General features: G+C 37.6%; 1 protein-coding gene across 1 annotated transcript; it reads right to left on the bottom strand.

Annotated features, from left to right (window-relative positions):
• Positions 1–11,223: 11,223 nt before the first annotated feature.
• Positions 11,224–20,114, bottom strand: LOC141838259 (kinesin-like protein KIN-14E). Its single transcript, XM_074725687.1, has 19 exons — positions 20,033–20,114; positions 19,180–19,478; positions 18,923–19,094; positions 18,774–18,844; positions 18,507–18,687; positions 18,321–18,430; positions 18,150–18,249; positions 17,992–18,078; positions 17,738–17,914; positions 17,069–17,342; positions 16,820–16,981; positions 16,507–16,722; positions 16,387–16,424; positions 16,134–16,297; positions 15,906–16,031; positions 15,543–15,827; positions 11,888–11,950; positions 11,751–11,813; positions 11,224–11,667 (listed from the first exon to the last, which is right to left on the bottom strand). The coding sequence occupies exons 1-19, from the start codon at positions 20,112–20,114 to the stop codon at positions 11,224–11,226; spliced, it is 3,114 nt and encodes a 1,037-aa protein (XP_074581788.1).
• Positions 20,115–20,765: the final 651 nt, after the last annotated feature.

Here is a 20,765-nt window from a genome sequence, read left to right on the forward strand (position 1 = left end):
TATCTATTTAAGAGCTGTGTTTCATGCTAGGAAAGAAAACTAATAAATAAGATGACAAAAAGATTTTCGCAATTCTACTTTTCTTTTATCTCCTAGGGTGAAAATGAATGATGGGACGGACGTTCTTTTTTTAATTTTTTTTAATTAAAAAGGTATTTCATCCCACTAACCTCTTTTAAAATGATATTGATATCCTCAATTACAATGTTAGATCGATTTAGGGTTTTTGATAGGTTGTTTAAAACATAGTTGTCAATTTGGATTGGGTTTGTCGGATTAGTCCATTCTGTTTAAAAAAAATTGATAATCCCAGTAGCCACATCTCTGGGGGTGGTCGGCCCGGTCCTACGGAAATTTCCCACCGACCACCAGGGTAAATCGGGAAGCGCAAACGGCGGCCAATCCAGATGCCCAACATCCTTTGATTGCGTTCCCCATTTGGAGGAAAATTCTTGTAAGGGTGGTCGGTCCGGTCCTACGGAAATTTCCCACCGACCACCAGGGTAAATCGGGAAGCGCAAACGGTGGCCAATCCAGATGCCCAACATCCTTTGATTGCGTTCCCCATTTGGAGGAAAATTCTTGTAAATACGTCGTAGTTGGGGATCGAACCGTGGGTCCTTGAGTTACAATCCGGATGTCTTACCGTTGCACCATTGCCCCGGGGACTAGTCCATTCTGTTAAATAATTTAGACGGGTTAAGTTGAAATTTTAATTTGTTAATTCATTTTAAAATGAGTTCAGATGGGTTGATCTGCTTAGGCTCGCGATCCATGTGGATTGGCTCGCGGTGGTTTAGATTGGTTTGCGGATTGAGAAAATTTATTTATTTTAAAATTTAAAATTAAAATAAAAAATTCAATAGATTAGTAGATTTGTCTAACTTACAATTCTAAGTTTAAATATTTTAATTTGATCCATTTAAATTGTAATTCAAATTTAAAATTTTAATATTTTTTAATATTTTGACAGGCCTCTATAAAATTTTTAATATTCAAACGGTAATTCAATCGATCAACTCCACCGCATTGGTTGTACGCTTTTTTTTAAATCGTAATTTTTGAAAATTTAAAACTCTATAAAATATGATTTATTTTGAAATTTTAAATGTCGCTTGTGTGGGTCATGGGAAGCCAATTATATAATTTAAAATTAATTATGGCTAAAAATGTTATATGCTTATGTTATTTTTAAAATTTAAATTTAAATATATAAATATATTCTAAAAGACGTTGAAGCTCAACCAATTTTTTAACGACTTAAATATGAAAATTTTAACCAGTAAAAATTAGTAGATCAAGTCAGAATTACTACATAAATATAATACTTTTAATCAACTATTAAATATAATAATTTTAATTAAAATTATTATATTTAGCAGTTTTGACATATACTATAAAATCTCTTTTCTCTAAAAAAAAAGGTGAGAGAAAATAGAAGAATATAATCAAGTATTTTTTTTCTTTAAAATGCGGTTTTAAGCAGATGAGTCACAAGGAATTTATCTCTTTATGTAGTAATTTTTCTTATTCATTTACAAGAGCAAATAAGAAATGGAGATTATATTCTGAAATTTCTCTCACTCTCAAGTCATTCTTTGATTTGCCCCTAATCATTCTTGTTGGTAAATGAAGGAGTCAAATAAGTCCTAATTGATCAGATACTTAACAGTTTAAAGTTTAACATATAGTTAGCAAAAATGAAGTCTAAGTGAATCACGGTTAATTTAATATATGGTGATTAGAAGTCCATTAGGGAGTTGACAAGTGAAGAAGTTTATGTGAGTCATGGTTGACTAGATATTTAATGATTGAAAATCCAATAAGTAGTCAACAAGGGTGAAGTTCCAGTGAGTCATAGAGAATTGGACATTTAACATTGTTGGTGCAATCGACCTCTAATTAATGTTGATTAGGTTGACCGGTTGATCAAGCTCGAGTTGACTCAGTCTAATTTCGATATTTGATCAATATGCTAATTGGTTGAGTGACATGTTAAGTAGGTCAAGATTAATCGGATATTTGATGATGGAGAAGTCTAAGTAGGTCACGGTTGACTAGACACTTGATGGTCGGAAGTCCAATAGAGAGTTGATAGGAGAAAAGTCCAAGTGAGTCACGGTTGATCGGACACTTGGCGATCAAATGTCCAATAAGGAATTGACATGAGGTGTGAAGTTCTAGCATGTCAAAGTTAATCGAATACTAGGCAATGAGGAAGTTCCGACAGGTCATGATGGATTGGATGTTAGATAACGATGAAGTCCCATTAGGTAAAAGTTGACCGGATGCTGAGCAAAGAAAGTCTTGATAGGTTGAAGACAATAGGATACTAAAGCAAGACGAGAATTCAATTTTGATAATGTTGAAACAAAAGTATTAGTCAATTGATAGGTGTATTAATCGATTGATGGACTATAAACCTTAAAATTAGAGTTTGATGGGGTTTATCTCGGCGAAGCCGAGGCAATGCCCTCCTCCGTCATGGTCAACTACAATTTCTTAATTTACCTCCTCACAGATGATCGTAGGGCCGACCGTGTGGGACCGCTGGAGTAGTATATTCTATCTTTTGCTGAAGAATTTGATGGGGGTTAAGCTTTGTGAATTGTATTTAGGGTTTGCTAAAGTGTTTAGGGATTGTTATAGTATTTGAGATTGTTACAGTGTTTAAAGTTTCTACTACTATAATAATCGACTAATGAACAACGAGACAATCCTGAAGGAGCCCTTGGGATGAAAGTTATCATCTTTTACTGTAATATAATATCCTATTTTTACACCAATAGACAAGTAATAATCAACAAATTCTAACACCCCCCTCAAACTCAAGGTGGTAGAGTAGAGATCAGCTTGAGTTTGCTTAATAACACATAGAAGCGACCCGGCAAGAGAGACTTGGTGAAGACATCTGCAATTTGATGTTCGGTAGACACAGACCGCAATTGCACAGTGCCAGCACTAACATGCTGCCGTACAAAATGACAATCGATCTCAATGTGCTTAGTGCGCTCATGAAACACATCATTTCGAGAAATCTGAATGGCACTCTGACTATCACAATGAAGATCGGTGGCAGGCGGTTGAGGAATGCCAAGATCAGAAAGAAGTCGTCGAATCCAAAGAAGCTCAGAAGTAGAATCAGCAAGCGCACGATACTCTGACTCAGCGCTGGAACGAGAAACAACAGTCTGTTTCTTGCTTCGCCAAGAAATAAGAGAATCACCCAAGAAGAAACAATAACCAGTGATGGAGCGTCGGTCAGTGGGATCGCCTGCCCAATCAGCATCAGAGTAACCAGTGAGTACCAATGATGAATCAGCAGAGAAGTGAAGACCATGTAGGAGAGTGCCCTTAACATAGCGGAGAATACGTAATACAGCAGAGTGATGAGCTGTACAGGGACTAGTCATGAACTGACTAACGATGTGAACTGCATGAGCTATATCAGGACGAGTGACTGTCAGATATATCAGGGAGCCCACTAACTGACGATAGAGCGTGGGGTCCTCAAGAGGGGCGCCATCGAGAGGAGTGAAACGACAGTCTGCCTCAAGTGGAGTCGAGGCAGTCTTGCTGTCAGTCAGGCCAGCACGGGAGATGAGGTCAGAAGCATACTTTGCCTGGGACAAATAGATACCATCTGCCGTGTCGGAAATCTCAAGACCTAGAAAGTAACGCAGCTTACCAAGACTCTTCATATCAAAATGCTGATGAAGATAGGTCTGCAAATCAGATATTCCAGAGGCATCGTCTCCAGTGATCACCATATCATCAACATATAATAATAGAATAATAATCCCGGATGAGGAGCGACGAATGAATAAAGCAGAGTCATAGGGAGAGGCAGTAAACCCATACTGAATAAGTGCTGAGCTGAACTTGGCGAACCAAGCTCGTGGTGCCTGCTTCAGACCATAAAGAGCACGACGTAGCTTACATACCTTCCCCGAAATGTCTGAACCCGGCGGCGGACTCATATAAACCTCCTCAGAAAGATCTCCATGAAGAAAAGCATTCTTCACATCCAACTGGTGAAGAGACCATCGACGAGCAGCAGCAATAGCCAAAAGACAACGTAGAGAAGTCAAACGGGCAACAGGAGCAAATGTCTCTTCATAGTCAATGCCATACTCCTGTAAGAAACCTCTGGCCACGAGACGAGCTTTGTAGCGCTCAACAGATCCATCAGAATTTGTTTTGATCTTGTAAACCCATTTGCAGTTAATAGGTTTCTTGCCAGGTGGTAGATCAACGATATCCCAAGTCCCAGTCTTCTCAAGAGCCTGCAGTTCCTCAGACATAGCCTCACGCCACAATGGATCACAGTTTGCCTCACGAAAGGTCCTAGGCTCATGGTTAGATAGAATGACAGAGAAACAATGGTAATCAAGGAGATGAGAAGGAGGACGACTTACACGGGTTGAACGTCGACCAGTGGCAGCAGGGACTTGAGATACTTGTTCAGGAGACGCAGATGAGTCAGCTTGAGGTGACGGGGAAGCATCGACAGTGTCAACAGGAATCTGTGTGAGCTCGGGACCTGCAAAAGAAGGAGATGGATCCAAAACAAAGAAAGGGGAATCAGTTGGTGACGGGGAAGCATCGATAGTGTCAACAGGAATCTGTGTGAGCTCGGGACCTGCAGAAGAAGGAGATGGATCCAAAACAAAGAAAGGGGAATCAGTCTGAAAAGGAATGGTAAACTTGGACTCAGAAGAGAACATCTTATGTTCCCAAAAGGTGACATGACGAGAAATACGAATTCGATTTGACACAGGATCCCAACAACGATAGCCCTTATGTTCTACCCCATATCCCAACAAACAACACAGACGATTCTGAGGCTCCAATTTGTTTCGTTCATGTGGGGGAAGGTGGACGAAACTGACACAGCCAAACGGACGAAGAATGGAGTAATCTGGTGGCTGACCAAAGAGCTTCTCGTAAGGAATGACATCCTGAAGTACAGAAGAAGGCATCCGGTTGATTGTATAGACAGCAGTAAGGGCAGCTTCTCCCCAAAACCGATCAGGACACGAAGCAGAAAGGAGCATGGCACGAACAGTATCTAGAATGTGCCTATGTTTACGTTCAGCCCTACCATTTTGTTGTGAAGTGTAAGGACATGAGCGCTGAACAACAGTGCCCTGGGCAGAAAGAAAATTGAGAAAGGTAGAATCATTATATTCCAAAGCATTGTCAGTGCGGAGTGTTTTAATAGGACATGAGAATTGTGTTTGAATCATTTTTGCAAAAGTGGAGTAAGTAGAGGCAAGTTCAGAACGATTTTTCAAAAAATAAATCCAAGTAAATCGGGAATAATCATCAACAAAGATTACAAAATATCGATAACCTTTAAACGTACCAACAGGAGAGGGCCCCCAAATATCTGAGTGAACTAGGGAAAAAGGTTTATCAGCAATAGAATGATTATTTGAGAAAGAAAGTGCTGGCTGTTTGCCAAGCTTGCAATGCACACAATCAAAGGATTCAAATTTAATAGAACCAAAAAAACCTTTAGCAGCAAGAGATCGGAGATTATGTGATGAAGCATGCCCAAGTCTGAGATGCCACTGATAGATGGAAGAAGGAGAAACGACAGCAGAGATAGAAGAAAAGGGTTGAAGGGAACAAAGCTCAAACAGGCGACCTTCTTGCGCCCCGTCCCAAGAATCTGGCCCGTCTGCGAATCCTGAACCTGTACACCAGAAGACGTGAAAATAACAGTAAGTCCCTGCTCAACCAACTGACCAATAGAAACAAGGTTTAATGTTAAATGGGGAATGTAGTAGACATCTTGGAGAGATGGTGAAGTGGCATGACCAATGTGTGTGATATGCATGGGGGCACCATTTGCAGTGTGAATGGGAGGCGAAGTGGTGAGAGGTTTTAGAGAATGTAATAGATTAATGTTAGAGGTCATATGGTTGCAACAAGCAGAATCTAAGAACCATTGTTGGTTACCTGATGTGGTGGCTAATGAAGGATTAGTAGATAAAACCTGAGTGAGCAGTTTATAGATATCCATAAGAGTGGGAGTAGTGGACTGAGGCGGCTGCAAAACATTTATGACGGCGGCCATGGAGGAGGAAGAGCCAACTGTAGAGGATATGCGACTCAGTTTTGGGCAGTTCTGACGGACATGACCCTTTTTGTGGCAATAACGACACTCAATGTTGGGACAATGAGTGTAAGCATGATCAGCATTCGGACAACGACGACATCTAGCAGACTTGTCCGATCGAACATCCTTGCAAGCATTAACACGATCCATATTGAGAGACCTTCGTCCTTCTTTAAATCTCCACCAAAACTGCCAAAGCCGCTTTCTCTCAGCAACCTTAAATATGTCATCATTCCTTGTAGCAAGTGTGTCATATTTCAAGTCAGTTCTTTCCACTCTAGTTTGTCCAACTTGAGATGAACTACCAAGTAAGGGTCTTTTATCAAGGATTCCAGAGTAAACTTGTCCTAATTTTTCTTTCCTGTAAATAAGCTTTGTTTGGTCAGTTTTACTTGTTCTACTGACATCCCTTGAGCCAAAATCCCTGGAATGGCAAGAATTTTCTAGTAAAACATGATCTGTATCCTGGTGTTGTGGCAATGGACTGAAATTTGTTTCCATGGGTGAGCTGACAGATGATGACTCAACCAACTGTACCAATCTTTCTGGAGTATCAGGGACTTCCAGAATCAGATGAGGATCCATCCCAACAATGCTAAAACTTCCAAGGTAAAAATTGCTACTGGTTTCTTCTGATAAGGTCCCTTAATCTGACATCCGAGCACAATATATTTCTGTTCTTTTCTTTGAATAAGTATCAACTTTGTGGATGAACAACTAACTACTCGCAAGTTATCAACCAACAGATAACCTATGGAACTATAATGAATTTCATCAAAACCTACAAGATCAAAATTCAAACAAATGATTTAATGGTGAGTAATGGTCATTCCAGTGGCGATATAATTCCTAAATAGACATATTCAAATAATGCTTTAAAACTATTATTCTTTAGACTAAAGTCATTAGATTTATTATTACTCTTTTTCTCTTTCAAAATATTATCCTTCAAAGAATAGATCATTAGATTGATTATTATTATTATTAATTCCTATATGACAAGACACTCCTATATACCTATATATAGAGACATTATGTAGTCTTTGGAGGAAAGCAATAGACAATGAATTAACCAAATCAGTTTCATTGTTAGAGGTTGATTCCCTTGAAGTGATTATTGCTTTTATCTGATTCCCCATGAGATAGGACACAAGTTCCAATCAACTTGGTATCAAAGTGACTTCCTCACCACCACCAATTATTCTTGCATTATAATCCCTCCACCACCATCACTGCTACTATCCCTAACACAACCATTATTATCATCCCACAATACTAGTTATATCCATTGCTAATATCAAAATCTTCAACAACTTGAGCATAAATCTCCTCAACAGAGTTACAATATATTTGAAGAAGCTTCCTTTATAATTTTCTTATTCGCTCATTTTTATTAGAAGAATAAAAAAATATTATGCTTGTTTAATCTAACATGATGGCAGGAAGATTTCATATAGTAACAAACTGGAGATCCATGAGACAAAATAAGAATTCCCTTATTGGAGAAGTAGAGATCCTGTAAGATGAATTTCGAGAGCTGAAATATTTACTCTCCTACATGGCACACGAAATGATTCCAAGGTGGTCATAGCTTATCTACATTTGGAAGGGAAGATTCTCCAAATGCATAGAAGCTAGCTACACCTTGGAATTATCTAACATGTCATGTAGGAGAAAAAAATCTTTTAGCTCTCAAAATTCATCCCATGTGATCTCCACTTCTCCAAGGGAATTCATCTTTTATCTCATAGGATCTCCAGTTTGTTGCTATAAGAAATTCCCTTACCATTGTGTTAGAATTATCCAAACAAATGTATACACACACACACACACACACACACACATAACATTCATTTTATTTTTAATAGAAATAAACAAATAAGAAAAATATAAAGCAAGTTTTTTCAAATAAAATCATAACCGTGTTAAAAAAAATTTAGGCTCAAGCTGTTAAAGACTCTGCTGCTAGTAATGGATATAATGGTGCAGTGGAATTATAATAAGATTGTGTTAGGAATGATAGCGATGGTGGTGGTGGTGAGGAACCTCACTCTAATACCATGTTGATAGTAGGGAAATAGAAAAAAGGAGAAAAGCGATTATCATCGATAGGATGACCTCCAACAATCAAACTACCTCCAATAATCAAATTAATTTGATTACATGATTTTCTTGCTTGACTCCAAAAGCTATATAATGTCTCTATACTATAGGCATATAAAATTACCTTGTTAACATAACAATAATAATAATTGTAATGAACTACTCTGAATGATAATATTTTAAAAGAGAAAATTAATAAATGTAACGACCTATTCTAAATGATAACTGAAACGACCTCTTCTAAATAATGTTTTGAAGCGGGTTTCGATTTATCAATCTGAGGATCGTATCAGGTAAGGTTCCTATCAAGTGATATCTAAACGACAAACAAATTTCCAAATAAAAGCAAGACCAAAAGTATGCATTTTGAAGGAGAAGGAGAATTCAATCAAGTACCCTACATCGTTAATAAATGAAATAAATTCGCTGATCATTTGTGCTGCAAATAAAAACAATTTTTGATAAGATGAAGGATGCAAACTGTTTCCAAAAACAAGAAAGAAAGAAAAAAACACAAATTTTCGGCGACAAAATTAAGGTATGCTTATTAAAACTGCTATGCACACAAAGAAAAAGATAACCAAAAAAAGTATTACTGCTAAATGGAACATTAGTTGCGTAAGTCCTTCGGAAACGTTAAGTAGGAAAGCAAAAACAAAGATAATGAAAAAGGTAAAGCAAATTGACAACGACAACCTCACCAAGTTCGCGAATACAGAGATGAAACTGGATTCTGATATAGATCAAAAGAGGTAGTCCAAGAATAGGGATTGAAGTTCCAAATCAAATTAAAAAAGAAATGCAACGAGAAGATAAGATTGAAAGGCAAAAACGCATCGGAAGAACTCGAACAATAAATCCAAAAGCCAGTCATCGATCGAGGCGGCCGATGCCTTGCCCTAATCGATCTCTATCTTACCACGCAAGAGATTGTTGCCGGACCCGAGATCTTGATCTTGACGGTGTTTCCGCCGCTGCGACGCTAAGCTGCGTATCAAATTGCACGGGTGCCAAGAAAAGGGGATGAAAAGAATCGAACCAGGCCGTTTTGAGCCCAACCCGACCGGAATCGGTCCAAGCGCTAGCAGGCTCGGGTAAGGCCCAAAGGATATCAGTAAATAAATTTAAAATTTATAAAAATAAAATAAAATAAAAATAATTTGATTAGAATTAATTCTAAGTTTTTAATTAACAGTTGGAATAAAATTATTATTATTATTTATAATCCATATATTCAAACTTGATCTTCTTTTGCCTAACGAATAAATCTAAAACCTAACTCAGACACATTTAAGTTAGACTTATTCAAATAACACTTTCAAAATATTATCCTTTAGAATATATTATTAAATTTATTATTAATTTAAATAAAATCTATTAATATTTATTCTTTGAATTGATTATTAAATTTATTAATAATTTTTATATTGACTTAATATTATTGTAGAATTATATATAAAATGATTATGTAATTTTTTGAAAATAAATAATGAAATAATTTTTTTTAATTAATCAATTCTGTTGATCCCTTCCAAATGATCAATCTATCTCTATTGATTTTTAACAAGATAAGATATGAATTCCTATCAATTGGTATAAGAGCCAAAATAATTTAAGAGTGAAGAGACAAAAGTCATAGGCCTAACAAAGAAATTCAATTAGTTGTGTTTCTAAAACAAAAAACAAACAGATTTATTATTAAAGTTAATTTTTTTTATTATTATAATTTTCAGTTAAGTGGTTTCATTCAACAAGTTAACCAAATGAATGACTGAGATGTACCTTCATTGCAAGTTTTATAAAGAACTTATAGAGCTATTAAAAAATTCTGGATTGCCCGTCGTATGCGCTTCCTGATTTATCTGGTGGTCGGTGGAAAACTTCCGTGGGACCAGACCGACCACCTCCAGGGATTGAGTCCATGAGACTGACTGAGATTTATCATTTTTTTTTTTTACATAGAGCTATTAATATTCTAATTGATTAATTAGAGAGTGACAGACTTATTACAATAGAATAAGAGATCAATTTCTGATAGGACATAACTCTCAGGAAAAAAAAATCCCTCCTATCCGTAACTACTTGACAGGTCACCTATAAACTGCATAATCACCTTTTGCTACAATTGCATAGAGCTATTGATACCACGCGTGATTTGATAATGAAACAAAAATTAATTCTACTTGAAGATAAAATTTGAAATCAACAAACAGTGAGTCCAAGTCAACAGAAGATTACATACATTTTAGAAGCATATTTAGCTGCAATACTTTAAAGTCAACATTAGCTGGGACCGTATTAATTCTTACAAGCTGAGAACACATTATTAATGAACAAACGCATTCAAAATTGCATCCGAGTGCATAAACAAAACAATCCGATTGGGAGGGTGAAAAGCTTCGCGTCGAACATATGCAAGAAAGCAAAAGTTCAATCGAGCCATCTAGTAGCACCGTCTTCGTTCAGAGTTGCAAGAATCTCAATGCTGACATCCAAGATTGCCTGCATAATCCAAAGTCAGTGAGACTCTACCATACGATATGTATCCTTGGAGAAGGCAAGACAAAGAGAAGGGCCTCTTGAAAATGGAATAATAATTGAAAATGATCCAGTTTAGTAAAAGAATGGCATCATAATTGGAATGTTTTTTTTTTATGTTTAGTTTGCCCAACTCATTTGAGTTTCAGCCAATTGGACATGCTAAGCACATCCTGCTAGTTCAAGTCCTCTGGCTCACTCAATGTGATCTTTCTTTTTTAAGATCTCAGCAAGGAAAATTAACTGGAGTGCATCTTAAATCACAAGAAGGATTCTAAGAACAACAAAATGTAACAAAATCAATACAATTATATACTGTTAAGATAGAATATCGTTAGCTGTTGGAGTCACCAAGTCAATTCAGACGCTTGGTTTGACTCCAGTAGCCTGATACAATTCAGAATAACTTTGAATTTTTCGACTTAAAACAATGACTTAGTTCCGGATCACCACTACTACCTGACCCATCCTCTTACTTTGGCTTGCTGTTCCTCCTTTTCAATTCTACTATGAGGGAAGAGCTTTGGGGCTGTGACAACTTTTGCTGTCCTTGTAGCCTTTCCATATGCTTTTTCTTGGTCTAGCTTCCTAGTTCTGTTAATTTCCTTGGGTTCTGTCTTCTTCTCTACTAAGCTTTTAGAAAACACACCATGATTCTCATGGTCGTCGGCTGATACATTACTCAGACGCTTGGGCTCTTCTTTCCTCTTGATTCCATAAGGAGATGCGACTTTGTAGAGAGCTGAAACTTGACCACCCGTCTTTGGCCTGTTTATAGAAGTTGAACTTCTAAGAATGTGACAGTCAGTATAGCTTGTTGATTCATTACTTGCTGCTCCAATTCTTGATCTATTGGCAGACTGTGACAGTAAAATGGAGGGAGTTTCAAGCTCTTTAACCTGCAAATTAAGTCATTCAAGTTTATGAACTTCGAGAAGATAAGTGAACTGAAAATTGAAATATCAATATCCAACTCTCTTACTCTTTGTTCAAGAGCAAACTGAATTTGCAGTCTTTCTTTAAGCTGGCATTCTAGCTCCTTAACCTGTTTAATATGGATGTCAATTTTAAGTAGAATGAAAGGTAGGAAAAGGTTGAATGTGTGCATGCCAAAGTTACCTTCCCCTTTGCTGCAATTTCGGAGTGTGTTTGTTCATTAAGTTTGAATTCAAGCTCTTTAACCTGTATGACAACAATGAAAGTGATGCAGGAGAATCTAAAAATTTTTATTATTAATTTTGATAATTTTTATTTTTAGTAATTTTTGAATTTTTTTGGTATTTAGAGTAGTTTTGAAAATTTTATTTTTTTATTTTATAATTTTTTAAAATTTATTTAGGATTTTTAGGATTGAGTCTATTAAGAATTTTTCTTAGGATTTTATAGTTAAAGTCCGTTTAGGATTTTTAGGATTTCAAGTTTGTTAAGAAATTTTCCTTTTTATGAAGAATCTTTTCGAGTTTGTTAATAAATTTTTTTTTTATGAGAAATCTTTCTTTTAGAATTTGTTAAGAAATTTTCTTTTTTAGGATTTGGGTCTATATAAACATTGAGTTGATGTTTAGGGAGAAGAAGTTTTAGTTTAATAATATTTTCGGCAATGTCGTTTATTTCCCTATCTCTTGTTTTTCTTCCGAATTAATAAGTTTTAGAAGATTATTTTCGGTGTTCGCAATCGAACCAACGGATTCTCAATATTGCCTCCAGAATAATCGCTATTTTGCCCGGCGTCAGTTGGTATCAAAGCATTGCCATAGGATAATCGTTATCCCACTCGACGTCAGTTGGTATCAAAGCTTTCAGATCCGATGGATCGTCGTCATGGTGGTTATCATGGTCGTGACAGATAGGTTCCGTCAGAGGAAGTCTCATACCATAATCGTAACACCCAAGATGAGATTCTTGATCTACAGAGATAAGTTACAAAGTTATCCCAACGTCTAGCAGTGCAAGATCATAAAAGTTAGCTCTCAAATCCGATGGATCATCGTCGTGGTCATGATAGACAGGTTCCGACTAAGGAAGCCTCGGTGATCGTAGCACTCGAGACGAGATACTTCAAGATCTACAGAGACAAATCACAAAGTTATTCCAGCGTCTAGCGGCACAAGATCGTAAAAGACGTAAGTTTCTTTATTCTCCTTTTGAAAATTCATTAATTTCTAATCAAGGAGAGATGTCGAAGCACAAGTTTGGTTTCGAAAAATTTGAGATCAATCGCCCCGCCACCTACAACTTCAAGAGAACACTGGCTCCGCAGCACCTCTACGTCCCCCCTTCCTCCTACGATAGCGAGGACATTCATGAAGATGCGGACCTCGACAACATCAAGTACGATCAATCTTATTCTCTCAATCGTCCAATCACAGGAGGCGGCAAAGATGACGACAAAATCGAAATATTTGGTGATCTAGTTTATGACGATGCTGATGAAGAGGAGATAGACCTAGACGAAACATTGATCGAAGACCAGAAACACACTTTGTCCGACGGCAATCAACAGTATGGTTCATCTATCAATGAAGTCCAAATCTCCATCGTCTTACCTTGCATTGATTCAGCGTCCCAATTCATTCAGCATGAAGAAAACGAGATCGAGTTAACTGGCAATCCAATTTATGACGAAGACGAGACCAAGTCAATTGGCGAGCCAATATACGATGAGGATGAAATTGTCAATGAATTAGTCAGTGATTTGTCTCGACGCCGATGTTGGTGAGTTGCTCAATCAAGGCCTTGTCAATACTTCTGAATGCACTGACGCTTCCACTACATAGGAGGCTTCTCCTTCAAAGCAAGCATCAAGCCTTGTCCAGAACTTTGTTGACCATTCAGATGATTTAGCTTCAACAGACATGATGCAGCAGCAAACAGATTTATCCAAGGACATAGAAAATACAGATACTTCAGTTGTATTGGAAGGACATGAGTAGATGCAAACAGAGGTTTCAACTAATGGAACCAAAGAAATAGTAGATGATTGTGATTTGAATGAAGGCATTCTCGTAGACGAAGGAAAACAAGGGAAGTCAGCTAGCTCTTCAACAATATCCCCTTCTTCAGTACATATGTCTTACCAATCTTTTTTCTCAAACTCCATGTCAACTAATTTGCCAACTTCCAACTTCAATTACTGTAGCTGCTCTAATTTCTTTTTTGACATCCTGCGGAAGGATCTTGGAAGGCGGAGCTCCGAGCCTCGATCGTTGTGTTACTTGGGAGGTGGACAACGGCTCGAGTCGGATCCGCTAGGACCGACTCTAGTAATCATGGGGAAGGTGGCGGTGACAAAGACGGTGGTGAGCGCTATGACTGCATGCACGGTGGTTGTGCTCGTTGTGTGTTACCATATGCAGAGTTCGAGCTTATAGTCGCGGGTCATTGCAGTGATCAAGGAGCTAGAGGAACAGACCACTTCGCCTATCTGGAAGTTGCGACAAGTAGCAGACGCGATGACAGTAGAGATGATGGTGGATTCTGCCAAATTGATGTTAGAGGATCTTCCTCTTGGACGACCACATGATATTATTCTAAACTCGAGGAGGAGTTTTTTTCAACCCGGGGCATCTGATGCAAGAACATCTAGCAACATGATTAGTTTATGTCTTCCAATACAACTATATTCCCTTTTGACTGTGATGAGAAGAAATCGAGACTATCAACCTCTCTTTTGGGCTTTGAAGAAGGACGATTGAGACTACCAACAAGGAAGATGATCAACCCGTGACCTCTTGATGTCATATTTGTCAGCGGATCGACGAAGATTTCTAAAGCCCAGCAACTACTAATGAATTTTATTGATTTGGTGCACGACGATCTTTTTCCTGGGCGACTACCTGACACTACTCTAAACTTGAGGACGAGTTTTTATTGGGTTGCAAGGGTACAAACAAGTCCCACATCTAAAGTACATGGAAAAGATCATGGGGTTAAAAGGATGGAGTATCTCCATTGGTATGAAGCCTTTTGGGGAGAGCCCAAGAACAAAACCATGAGAGTTTAGGCCCAAAGTGGACAATATCATACCATTGTGGAGATATTTTGATTCCAGTTTCTTTCAACCTGGGATGATTGATGCAGGAGAATCTAAAGATTTTTATTATTAATTTTGATAATTTTTATTTTTAATAATTTTTTGAGTTATTGGTATTTAGAGTAGTTTTGAAAATTTTATTTTTTTATTTTAGGATTTTTAAAATCTGTTTAGGATTTTTAGGATTGAGTCTGTTAAGAATTTTTCATAGGATTTTATATTTGAAGTCTGTTTAGGATTTTTAGGATTTTGAATCTGTTAAGAAATTTTTCTTTTTATTAGGAATTTTTTTTAAAGTTTGTTAAGAAATTTTCTTTTTTTTAGGAATCTTTCTTAGGTGTATATAATATTTTTAGGAAGAAGTTTGGTTTAATAATATTTTCGGCAATGCCGTTTATTTCCCTATCTCTTGTTATTTTTCCGAATTAACAGGTTTTAGAAGATTATTTTCGGCGTTCGCAGTCGAACCAACGGATTCAATATTGCCCCCGAGATAATCGCTATCCCGCCCGGCGTCAGTTGGTATTAGAGCATTGCCCACAGGATAATTGCTATCCAGCTCGGCATCAGAAAGGTTAGTTGTTATTAGTGTTGAGAGAATTTTATTTTATCAAATATTAATATGAAAATTTCTCCCATAGTCACAATACTGGAGAGGATTTTTTATAAGCAATAGGCAGACTTAAATCAACTTTGAGGGAAAAGGGAAAAGTGAAGTTTCCCTGTATTATTATCACTAACCTTTTCTTGAAGACTAATTGATTCTCTGTGTTGCTGCTCTTTCAATTTTTGTTCCATCTCTTTGACCTGTAAACAATATAAATTTGATTTGTTAATCTGTAATGTCAAAGTTTTTCTTTGCAGAAAATATTGAATTCTTATTATTAGTCTAAACCATACCTTTTGCTTTAACATCATGGACTCTTCTTCCTTCCTATTCAACTTTTCCATGAACTGGCATTGTTTTCTATCCAATTGACTTTGGATTTCTGCATTTGAGTTGGCTTGGCTAGCAAGATCTTTATTCTAACAAGAGTAAACATAAGCGTGAAAATGTTTTTTCCTTTTTGAGTAAATCAAATACTGCACTCTTTGATATAGTACCTTCTCTTGTAGCATCCTACAATGTTGTTCTTTCTCTTTCAGTTTATTCTCAAGGTGTTGGGAGTTCTCCTCGAGCTTCTTTAACGACTCATCCTTGGTTCTAGATTCCTGTCTCAGTTTATCAAGCTTCAAGAAAATGACAACAGAAGGTAATTACATCGACCAAGTGATTTAAAAAGACCACCTTGTAATTAAAACATAGCATAAATAACCATCAGGAACCAATACCATCTGCTTCATTTTTTGTTGCTCAACTGTGTCAATCTGCCTCTTTGCAGGACCCAATTCTACTCCTCGTACTCGACTTGCAAAGTTTAGTGAACTGACAGTTTCACCCATGTCATTGTTTGACGGACTAATTTGTACAAACATCAAAGCTTTTGAATCACCTCCTGCAATTCACAATAGCAAATGCAGATATTTTAAGTATTCAAGTGATTAAGACTTGAAGAAATGCTCATTTTCTAATCTATCAAGCTACCTAATGAATCTTGCAGTAAATGTGTAAGCTTGGAATTCCTGAAAAAATGGGAGATTTTCTTAGATTCTGAATTAAGCCAAGTGATAAATCTGAAGCAGGCAGCATTGTATCATTTCAAACCTGTAAGGTATGTGGGTAGTTTTGGATGCAAGAGCAAAAATGACATCTCCAAGGGCAGAGAGCGACCTGTTAATGTTTTGGGCTTCCTTGAGCCTCTCCCCTTGAACATCTGTCTTTGTTAGTCTCTCGCTTCCGGCCAAATCCACAAGCCAAAGCTTGCTATTTGTGCACTCTCCGTTCATCGAGTTTTTTGCTCTCACCATTATACAAAGCATGCTGAATGTTGAAGAATCAAACAGCTCTACTAGTTATATAACAAGCTAAAACCATGCTTGAGAACAAATAAACAATGCAAACCCAAGTTATTACTAACCAATGAGATCGACTGCTATGCTCATTTACATTGTTTGAACCAACTGCTCTGGCATTGCTCCCAGCCTGCAGCACATTCCAAGCTTCCTTCATGTTCTCAACTTTAGCTTCTACCATTCCTGGCACGTGATGAAATCCTTCAGCTGCTTGCCGAACTTCCAACCTACATGAAAAAAGTATCGGCAAACAGCATAATTGTAAGCATAATAACCGAGTACAAGGCAAGTGTATTAATAGAGAAAGATTTTACTTCTTGTTTGAAGGAGAGGTTGCCAACAAGTCCCTGATTTGCTCATTGTACACCTCTAGAACACTCACAGATATGCTGTAGGAAATTGTCTCCTTCCTCTCTACTGCTATTTTAAAAAGCTCCTCCAAGGTTCTATAATTCACTCCCCTGTTATTCTCAGTACCTTCCATGGTGAATGTCTTCCCTGTACCAGTCTGCCCATATGCAAATATGCAGACATTGTAGCCATCAAGGACTGACGTGACCAAAGGTGAAGCATCCACATAAACATCAGCTGCACATCATCATTTAATAATGGCTATTAAATAAGGCAGACAAGTAATTATTAGCAGATAAATCAATTATCTTACCTTAATTTCACTTAAGTAATTATTAGCATACATCATCTCCAACCACCCCTAAGAACAGTTTCACATCTTTTTCCATTTCTTTAAACTGCAAAGTTTTCACTATGAACATTTTGTACCATGTTTTTAGGATTCCATAGTCTCTTCTTTTTCAATTTCTTACTTTATTTTTATTAAATTGGCACAGCTTATTTCTGGATGCATACTTCAACTGACGCACTGAAATGTATTTCTATTAATCTAAGTACAGTTAACTACTGTGTTGAATGACCCAAATTTCTTGTTATCTGCATTCTCAAAGAATGATTGCAGTCTTAAATACCTTGATTGTCCTTTGGCGTATAGACACGATCAAACTTAAAGCTTTTCTTTGTTGTTCCACCAGTCATGATTCCAATTTCACCATCCTTAGCTGCATCAAAATCTATAATGGCATGGCAACCAGATGAAATTTCCTCCTTACTCAAGGGGCGACACCTACAAAATACCCTAATATTCCCTGGAACAATGGAAAAACCTATCCTAGTCAGACAAATGATGCAAGAAATATGTAGATAAGTAATAAGAGAGGCATACCTTTTGTCTCCTGGAGTTGGTTAAACAATCTTTTTCTCTTGATCATCTCCTCACTGTACTTTACTTTGAGATCTTCGCTCTGTGCAACTGTATATATAAAATTATATTTGAATTTCCTTTCTACTCATTGTCAAGTATCTTGAAGTGTGAAAACCTACCTAAGGCCTGAATTGCAATGCTCATCTTATTTAGATTAGGAATTGAGTTAGCACAGTCATGTGCTTCTTGAGAAAGTTGCGTGTGGTCTTCTTTTATTGTCTGAAGTTGTAGCCAGAGTAAAAAAAAAAAAAAAAAAATTTAAAAATCAAAATCTAGACTTATGTATGTACCTTAATCTTCTTTTCCAAATTATTGATTATAGAAGACCACAACTTCTTATCCTTCTTGTATTTATCAGAAACATCTTTAAAATTTTCAATCTCCCTTCCAACAGCTTGTTCTACAAGCAAGAAAAGAATAATCAGACAGTTTATTAGAGGCATCATTAACAAGGCAAAAAATAATAATTCCCCTACCAAGTGTTTCATTTTGGAAGATCATGTTGTCAAGCTCCATAGTGACCTTCTGTAGCTTCTGATTTGCATCTGTTAGTGACATCCAAGCTTCATAGCATTCATCAGATTTCATTTTACATTCATTAGTTAGCTCCTGTATTTTCTTCTCATACTGGGCAATGTTTTTACTCTGTAATTTTTTCTGCAAATGCAAAACATATCACTCTTGGTGATAAAAAAGCTATGCTTCAAATCTGAGGACCTCACTACGAAGGTTCAGTTCCAGACCTGAATAGGAGAACCCTCTACCTCAGTGGCACATTTGATGCACAACTGAAGCTCTGGTCTTACCGTGGCTGCTAAACTCTGATGAAGTTAAAACTGAGAAGACATAAATATTAAACTTCAATCCTAGAGACATAATAAATATAATGTACCTGAAAAAGTTGGAGCCTTTCTGATGCAAATTCCAGAAACTGTTGGAGATCCACAGAGTCCCTCAAATCTTATCAAAACATTCTCATTGTGCACGACAGAAACTCTGATATCAACTAGCTGCAGAGGCTTATTAGCTCCAACAACAGCATATATGTCAAGTCCAGATAATATCTGCAATTCTAACCCAGAAAAAGATTTCTCAGAATCCATACAGCTAAAATATAATACACCATGCAGCAGGTGAAAGAGATCTTGCCTTCTCTTCTTTCACATATATGTTAAAGACCCTAATTCCTTTAGGACCATTTGTATTGACTATCTCCACAAAGTGCAAGTCCACAAAATAGTCTCCAGGAGCAAGATTATTAAACGTGTAGTGGAAGTCGCCATATCGTGCAGATTGATAAAGTGATGGGCGGTCACCACTTTCAGCTATGATTTCATTGGTTTCTATTATATCTCCACCTTGGAAATAGGCATCACCGTTGAAATTCTTGTGGCAACCTTTTCCCTGAATCTCGCATCCTCCAGCATTAACGAACAGCACGACATCGTCTGAATGTAGAAGAAATGAAATGAAAGAGTTATATCAATTTGGCAGCATAATAGCAATAAGCTCAAAATTTTATCTCTCAAGGAGTTGTAACAGGATATTCAGTGTCTAATCTAAGTTCAGATGGAACGTAAAGATTTGATCTTCCAGCAAGAAATAACAACAGAGGTCGCAGCTCTGAGAATGCGAGCTAATACAATCACGACAAAAAGGAGATGCATTTCGAACAACCGTTCCAAAACCCTAGAATTTGCGTGAATCCTGACTTGTCAGTCTTCCCTTCAAAAGCATTTGTTAAACCCTAATTTTACCAACAACCAAAGAACAGCCAAAATAAATTCTGACCTCAAAAGCTCGCCGAACAAACCTTGGACCTGAAACTAAGATATGGAGTCGAACAACTCTAATTTACCAAAAATACGGAACCCTAATCAACCCCCCCCCCCCCCCCCCCCCCCCCCCCCCCCCCCCCCCCCCCCCCCTCCCCCCGGGAACCCTGATCGAGCAAAACATGAACCGGCGACCAAAAATATGGAACCCTAGAATAAAGCCTGACCTCCAAAAGCTTGCTCCTTGAACCCTGATCGAACAAAACTTGGGCCGGAAACCAAGATCATCGAGTCGAACACGTCCTCCATCACCGGAATCTCAATGGACGAAGAGGGGAATCAGAATCGGGTGACTTCTCTTGCTGCCTATCTTGAAATGGGAAGAGACGGCAAGCGAGAAGGTTCCTTATATAGATCCTTCGCTGCCTCCTTTTGGTCCTTAAACAGTTCAAATTTTAAGGGAACTCAACCGTTGCGATCAACCGACCGTTACCAGGCGGTGGAGTGGACGGTGGACTGTGAGAGGGCAAGATAGATCGCAGCCGTTGATGGGACGGAGCTGTAAGTGGCCTGGGAATCGCGATGTCGGGCCAATTCATTCGGAAAGCCTTTCATGTTATTTTAACAAATTCATGTGTTAAATTACAAAATTACATTCGGAAAGCCGCCTTTGGTAAGTACTGATCTGAAATTTTCAAATATGTGCACCTTAGTTTTAAAATTACCGAGTTACACACCCGGTTTCTAAAATATCCTTTCCCTCCTCTCCGTTTGCCTTCCTTCGCCCTGTCTGATCAACGACTACTTAAATAGGTGACGGAGCCAGTGAAACAAATCATGACCGAGATAGTCGAGTGGCCGTTTGCACACAATTTTGCCCTAATGCGAAATCGTGATCGAGCCATATCCGGACCTAGCGACAAACTTTTGGTCAGGCTTGGCCGTGAAATGCTATGTAGT

The sequence above is a fragment of the Curcuma longa genome, chromosome 11, assembly GCF_044706935.1.
Source record: "Curcuma longa cultivar G26 ecotype Majalengka, Jawa Barat chromosome 11, ITB_CL_G26_1.1, whole genome shotgun sequence".
Lineage (NCBI taxonomy): Eukaryota > Viridiplantae > Streptophyta > Magnoliopsida > Zingiberales > Zingiberaceae > Curcuma > Curcuma longa.

What these genes read in the sequence shown, in the direction of transcription:
- LOC141838259 (XM_074725687.1), bottom strand. Translation starts at nt 20,114, where the DNA reads ATGGAGGACGTGTTCGACTCGATGATCTTGGTTTCCGGCCCAAGTTTT. An exon ending in AAAGGCTCCAACTTTTTCAG is followed by an intron (nt 18,845 to 18,922) that starts GTACATTATATT and finishes ATCAGAGTTTAG; the next exon opens with CAGCCACGGTAAGACCAGAG. An exon ending in TACGCCAAAGGACAATCAAG is followed by an intron (nt 17,343 to 17,737) that starts GTATTTAAGACT and finishes GATGATGTGCAG; the next exon opens with CTGATGTTTATGTGGATGCT.